Source organism: Rhopalosiphum padi, chromosome 1 (assembly GCF_020882245.1).
Source record: "Rhopalosiphum padi isolate XX-2018 chromosome 1, ASM2088224v1, whole genome shotgun sequence".
In the NCBI taxonomy this organism is placed as follows: domain Eukaryota; kingdom Metazoa; phylum Arthropoda; class Insecta; order Hemiptera; family Aphididae; genus Rhopalosiphum; species Rhopalosiphum padi.
The window spans coordinates 58,049,498-58,057,471 of NC_083597.1; the positions used below are offsets into that span (position 1 = coordinate 58,049,498).

A 7,974-nucleotide genomic window follows, 5' to 3' on the forward strand; every position below is an offset into this window, starting at 1 on the left:
AATCCTAAATTAATACAACACAAAACACTTGGCTATTTAATAAACGTAGCTGAAATTACTCGAGTTTGACGTAATTATGTCGAAATCATTATTTTGAGTATTATTTTTAAAAATGAAATAAAAATTAATAGCAATAATAAATATGCTCATGTTTTGATGGCTTACCCAATTTTATTTTTAAACCAGTTATAATTTCTAATTTATAAACAAAAAACCAAAATTATATTCACCACTCCGACGATATTAATCCCCTTGTTTTAGCTGATCACATTTGATTAGTATTATAATACTCGTATGTTGGTACCACATATGTATAATATTATGGTGTGGATATGTATTTAATGTATTTGCACAATAAGCTGATCAAATTGCCAACATTATTACATTATCATAAAAGTAAATATAATATTAAATATAAAATTAATTTCAAAAACCTTTTTGTATACCTATTTTAAATTATTTTGTTCTCGTTATTATTTGAACAGTTTATAAAATTTGAAATCTCGACACCGGGCACTTATTACTTTATATGTGGACCGAAGGGAGTAACAATGGGGCCGTGGATATAATAATGTGAAATATTTGCCTTGTTCCCGCTCGGTCCCTCATTCTTTCTTATAAACGTTTACACTCCTCTCGCTGTATACCACTACCAGAGCCGTATGCGCATATAAAATAATATAAGACAAGCAATATACCCACCTACAATAAGGACTCGTTATATAGACACGTGAATTTTAATCAAGGAAAACTGTATGTGTGTGATTGTGTGAATTTATATATATATATTGTGTAGTATAATAATATTAATTATTTAAACTTGTTATTAGTGTACATTTTTTGTATACATAAGCTATATGTTACCACTTATACCAGCTATTGTTTTATTTAATAAAAACATGATTTAATTTTTATTCCAATATAGGTTTAGGTATCTATATTTATTGCACGTGAATACAGCAACGTAACATATTTAAAAGTATGCTTGAGTTATTCTTATGAAACAAATAGATATATAAGTAATATAGTAATATAATATTATGCACTGTACGCATGCGCCTTATGTCTATAGCCAAACTACATATATACATTATACTTATATAGTGTTTTCTATATAGGTATAATTTATATAATGTGCAATCCCTCGCGAGTGGTTTCCAAAATATCTTATGAATTATTAACGACAAACTTATTTTAAGCGCAGTATTGCATTTATTTTATATTTTAAATTATCAGAGTCTGTACCGAACAAAATAACTATATAGGTTAACTATGTGTATTATATAAATATTTTTTATAATTAGGAATAATTTTTTTTAGGGTCAAAAGAAAAAGATCAAATGCTTACAACCAGTATTTCTATTGAATGTGATGTACTAATACTTAGAAAAACTTGTTATCTTATAAAAGTTATTTCGTTACGATCGGCTCCATATTACATCTAAAGTAAAGTAGTTGCGGTTTATATGTATTTGTATTTATAATATGAATACATAATAGGCAATTACTGACCATACACGTCTGCTGCACATATAATTTATTAAACGGTTTTGGTTTAACATATTCGACGATTGTTTGATACTTTTAATGCCCCTTTACAAAGTACAAATTAACTTGTCTTTGTTTAGATATATATATATATATATATAATAATAATAATAAATCAATCTAACACGATGTGTTTACCGGTAATGGTCCACAAAAACAATGGTGTGATAAAGGCGCCTCTCGTTCTCGACCTGTTTTAATTTATTTTATACTTGTCACTATTGATGAAAATTATTTTTTATTGCTAATTTAGTTTTACATAGGTATTTCAATCTCAATTTACTGCTTGCACGTTGTACTTATTTCAACACTATAAATTATGATAACTGTCGCGTTATTGTCGTAAATAATTGGTACGTTACTATAACGAATATGCACTACCATAGTTGACGAATATCAGCTATAAGTATCTACCCCATCGTTGCATATTAAACACTATGAGAGGTATAAGAGAGTCAATTATACACCTAAAAATAGCCTGGATTCAATACAATAGTAGGATACATCATAGTTGTCAACTTATACAATTGTACTGATGTTATAAATCTAATATTTCATTTAATTAACACAATATGTAAATAAATATACATATTATAAGGATTATGAAGTATTGAAAATTAAACATTAGGTTTTGGGATACTTTAGTAAAAGCATAGTAAATAATATTTTTTTTTTTTGCTTCAAAAAATCAAATCAAATTTGATTTTAGGTACTTAACAAACTTAGAAATTTATATTTATTCAATGTTATCTTCAAAATGAAATATAATAAGATCAATAATTTAAAAGATGAGTAATATTTTAAGTATTAAGTTCCATAATAGAAACTTGGATGTACTAAAGCTACGCTTATAATTTTATAGTTCCATTGTGTACTGTGTACCTATGTTGTGGATTAATTTACGACTGTTAAAAAATATACTGTACTTTAATTATTAAAGTTAATATGGTTAAGTATCTAACCATTATACGAACATTTAAGATATTTGAAATTATATTCTCTATAATATATAAATGTGTTTACTAATATAGTATAAAGTATGAACAAAAAATAAATTTAAATTAAAAAAATGTTTTTAATTCAAGACAAATTAATTTTTAAAATATATTTCTATATAGCACTGTCGTGATTCTAAAGGGTTCAACGTAATGATGTTAAAAGTATGTTCTGAAAGTGTGGTCTTTTTTATTCAGATTTGTAGAAAAAAAAATGTATATCTACGTATAAGTTTGAATTACAATATTTTGTTACTTATAAATACTGAATAATTAAATGTACGATTAGTTGGCAGCATTTGTTTTTTTAGGATTTACAAGTAGGAAAGTACTTTTTACAATAAATAAGTAACTATCAACAAAATTTTATGTGAAAGTGTGATGCAACTTTTAATTGTTGAAAATAATTATGTGCCACGAAGAAAGTATATTTGGGAACCACTGACAGTGTAGATAATAGGTCAACATTTATTTGTCATTAGTCATTATATATTAGGTATGTTTTTAGAATTTTTTTAAATTGTTTTTATGTTCACAAGTTATAGTTATTATATAAATAAAATATATGCTAAAAATGCATATACTATGTTTGCATGTTTACTTTTATATTATGTTAGGTTATGTCTAATCAAAAAAAATGTAATTTATTTCTAGGCGGTAATAGTTATAGGATTATCATGATCGCTTAATATTGAATAACTATAATATGCTCCTTAATATTTACGACACAAAATTATATACGTGTAAGTGTGTGTGTGTAATTTAATTATGTGTTTTTAAATGCATTATAATACGTATATTATGTAATGTGAAGTACTTTTTTTAATGCACTTAATAATTTGTATATTCTATAATAAGTTTTCCATCATATTGTTTGAAAAATATACCTACTTATGAATTCAATAATTCAGTGAATATATTATTGTGCTTGAAACCGACTGGCAACGCATAATCAGGGGCAGATAAAATAATAAAACTCATCAAGCATTTTTTTTAAATTTGCATACACATACTGAATAAGGTCCGATTCATCGAATATTTTTCAATATATAAATTGTATGGTCACAGAATTATGGTTGTGTTTTAATACGTATAATAATCGTATACTATCTTATAATATTGATTAGACAATTTTAAATGATTGTGATCAAGTGACTAGCATATTTATCGTTTTTTTTTTTTTTTTAATTTCCTTGTTACACGTAAATTATTAAATTAAGTCAATTTACGGTTTATGACAAATCTACCGACCGGGGAATTGCATTTGGAAACATTTTGATTTCACATAAAAATTATATACATGAAAAGGGAGCCCTACCCCACTTTAGTATAAATTCAATTTTGACCGATGAGTTGCTAGGTGGGAAAAATCGAGAAAGCCTTCCTATAAAATTGGTTGGTAATTCCAATTCGGAAGTGCTTGGGATTTGCTACAAGTTGCATTAAAACCAGTAGAGTGCTTTCGGCTGGAAGACTAGAATTAAATTGACATAAATATAAATAATATTATGCTAAACGTCTAAAACTGATAAGGATTAATCTCGCGGTTAACCGAACAATATTTTAAAAAAATTACGGTTAAATAATGAATATTATATTACATTGTGTTAAAATGTACCTACATGGATAAAACTCAAGGTATAAAATAATATTAATATCTCTAAATTTATTTAGATTACATTGAAAATCTATAAGTATATTGTACTTATTTTAATATATTATGGTAAAATATGTAAAGTGTATTCGTGCAGTGATATAATTATTTTTGTAATATATATTTTTATCTTAGTTATTGACATTTTCAAAATTATTAATTATGAGTGTGAAAATTAAATGCATAATATTATATTTTAATTAATCATTGAATAAATATTTGTACATTAGTAATGTTTTATTTTATACATGTTCTCATTTCTATAGTTTTTATTTTTTTAAATTGTTTATTATAATGTATAAACATATTTTGAGTTAAAATAAAATAAGGTACTTCAGAATATTAATTTAAATTTAATTTTAATACATCATTATTATGATATTAAAATACTCTGGTTAAATGCCATTAAAAATTATATTACTATTCATGAATACTTTTTCAATTAATTAGTTAACTATGTCGCTGAATAAAATTGTGTTATAATCCTAACCTTAAGTTAATATACATACTAATTTAAAATACTTTTATGATTTCAATTAAATTATATTAATTTGTTTACCAATTTAATAATTAAGTTTTTAATCATGTATGGTGAACTAGGGCGTCGATACCTGGTTAATATGAGTAATTATATTTTTCAGTATGTATATGTAAATGCATTTACAATATTTACATGCTATCTAAAATATATGGCAGAATATTTTAATCGAATATGTACCTACCATAACCTCGCATAATGTGTTTAATTATAGTTATACTATACTATTACAGTAATAGAATAATGATTATAACTGACCCCCAAATGTTCAAATTTAATGTAAACCGAATTGTGTGTTTCATAGATAAAATAAATTATAACCTCTGAAATAATTTAATAAATGCATACATAACCAATACGGCAATACCTAACTTACTTAAGGGTAGATAATCAAAAATCACATTTATTATATTTGTATTTTATATTACATTAATTGTCAACTATGGTGAACTATCTACTTAAATGTTATTGTCTATTGGGGTTAAGACATATTTTGACCTATAATACCTATATACCTATTTTGAGATTTATGATGCAAAATCCCTCTAATGACTATATAATATAGTTATTCTCCATTAATTCGATCACCGATGTAGTATATAATATCGTATTGGTATTATAATCATACAATGACCTAACCTAACCTATCGGATAGTTGACGAATTACTTTTTTTTCTATTCAGGAATTGTGAACGGAAAGAACTTCTATGGTTAGGTATATAATGATATCGCATCAGTAATTTAGCGTAGAAATCAGTGGTCCTTAGGTCCGAACATGAGGCAGAGGCCCTTTTAAACACAGATATTAAATTATTAAATAGTGATACTAGAAAGTGTCTAATACTAGAAGCACAATGTATACTTAAAAATCAGCCTTTGAGCCTTATTTGATTATAAAAAAATAATTGAACGTGGTTTTTTGACACGATAATCAATGTACTGAGACCATCGATTCGAACGTACCGGCGAGTAGAGACGGGCCTACACATCATATCTTCACTGAGCGTCTAATCTTTCAAGTTTTTAAGTTTTTAACTCTCGTTCAACATAATATTGTAACCCGTTTGTATATTATATATACGACGGATAAGTTGTACGACGTGCGAACGCGGTTAATAATAATTATATATAATTTACAAGACGACTTACCGGCTGCGGCGGCTGCTGCAGCGGCGGCGGCGGCGGCCGAGTGGTTGGAGGTGAGCGAGAGCGGCGCTCCGCCGTTGTTGTTGGCGGCCGCGGCGGCGGTCATGCCCACGGCGGCGGCCAGTGAGTTCATGTTGTGCGGCAGGAACGCGGCGGCCACGGCGGCCTGGGCGTTGAAGTACGCGAACCGGCTGGCCACCATCTGGCTGTGGTGGCTGTGGTGGTGATGGCCGTGGTGGTGGCCGTGATGGTGGCCGTGATGGTGCATCCGACCGGCGTCTCGGTCGGCGGCAAAGCACGAAGACGGTCCAGCCGGCCCGGGCGCCGACGGCGGCACCGGCGGTTGCGGGTACTGCGGCGTGACGGCCGACACGGCGGCCGCGGGGCTCCTGTTGCTGTCGGTGAGGCCCAAAAGCTCTTGTATGGCGAACGGCGACCGCTGCGGCATCGTCTTGTCTTTGGCGGCCGCGCTCATCGCGCGCTGCACATCTGCACCCGCCGCGGCCGTCGTCGTCGTTGTCGTCGCCGTCGTCGTAGTCGTCGTAGTCGTCGCCGCAGCTACGCGTGTACGCGCGAATTAATGTGTCGCGATTTACACCACCGCAGTAGATCGTGTTTCACCAGAATTGTATTATACACTTTCGCGCGTATACAATATACCGATATGATATTATTATAACGATAAAAATAATATTATTACGATTATTATACGTGTGATGGCGCGGCGACCGTCGTATCACTTTATCATTATCAATATTGTCATATATAACTATATAATATAATGTGTGTGTGTGTGTATATTTCGTCGTGTCGTGCCCGGCACGTGCGCTCCGGTAAGCGTTTGCGGACGGTATATCGCTGGTCGGACGAAAACTGCAGCGCGACGGACGGCGTGCGCGCGATCGCGAGTATGTGCGCGCGTGTGTGTGTGTGTGTGAGTGTGTGTGTTTGCGTATAAGTGTGTGCCGGCGAAACGCACCGCGTCCACAGGGATCCAGTGCCGGTGTGCGCGTCGCATCGGACGCGCGCGGTCGGACCGGCGGCGTCCCGGCGGCGGCGAAGCGGGCGTGTCCGCGGCCGTCCCGCTATTGGCCGGCCGGGCGTGCCCGAACGGAGCGCCGCAGCGATGGGGACCGCGCGCGCCGTACCGCACCGGCGGCCGCGTAACACCCACTTAGGATTTTTCCGAGAGGAGGGGGAAAAAAATACGGTACACGCGCCCGAATAATATACCCTCTCACTCGCTCCTTCCGCGCCGCCCGTTTTTATAAGGCTCCGTTCTTCTCTTTCTCCGGCGCATTGGTGCGACGACGGTCTCTTCCCCTCCCTACCTCGCTCACTCCGTCAAAAGACCGCGGGTCGTCGTCGCCGTCTTCCCCCTACCGCTCCTGCCGCCGCTTTTCGTCCTTTCTTCTCGATTTCCTTACCGCCGAGGACTCGCGAGTCGCGGTACCGCACACGCGTGTCATCTATATATATATATATATATATATATATACACGGTTAGGTTATATTTTGTCATATTATCATACTATATATATACAGGACCGCAATAAAATAACAACATAATATAATAATAATATTGTACAGGTATCGTGTGATTTGTGATATTATAATAATTATTGTTGTTATTACGAGTTACGAATAATAAAATAATAAAATTATATGTTTGGTATTTCCTCTGCGGAGTGCTTTATCCGCGACTACAATGATGTACAATGTGTATATCGGAACGATAATACGCAGCGTATACAATGGTCATATTATAAATCGTCGTCGACCGATATTTTGATGTAATATCGTAAGTGCATTTTGACTATTTTATTTTCGTATGTCTTGATCGTTTTATTCTTGTTTATAAAGCATACCGCAGTCTGGAGTTTGGCAGTCATTCGCGTCCTCGTCTTCCGCGGCTACAGGTGCAAAAACACCCGTTGTAGCACGACGCGCACATCATAAGGATGTTCCCCGCATATATTACAGACATTATATCGAATGGACTGCATATTATTATAATGATTTTTTTTTAGGATTTACTCCAAGTTCATCAAAATACAAAATTAAATTTCGGTTTTTGGGGTGTGTTATAATTA

General features: G+C 32.9%; 1 protein-coding gene across 4 annotated transcripts in view; it reads right to left on the minus strand.

Moving 5' to 3' along the window:
* LOC132931711 (motor neuron and pancreas homeobox protein 1-like) overlaps window positions 1-6,940 on the minus strand; it is an 87,611-nt gene extending 80,671 nt beyond the window's left edge. For 2 of the 4 annotated variants that reach the window (XM_060997663.1, XM_060997660.1), the window contains exon 1: window positions 5,885-6,938. In XM_060997663.1, the coding sequence (XP_060853646.1) occupies window positions 5,885-6,356 (472 nt within the window). In that variant the 5' untranslated portion in view covers window positions 6,357-6,938. Of the gene's footprint in view, window positions 1-5,884 lie in introns of all 4 variants that reach the window. The other 2 variants (XM_060997661.1, XM_060997662.1) reach the window with 2 other exon arrangements.
* Window positions 6,941-7,974: the final 1,034 nt, after the last annotated feature.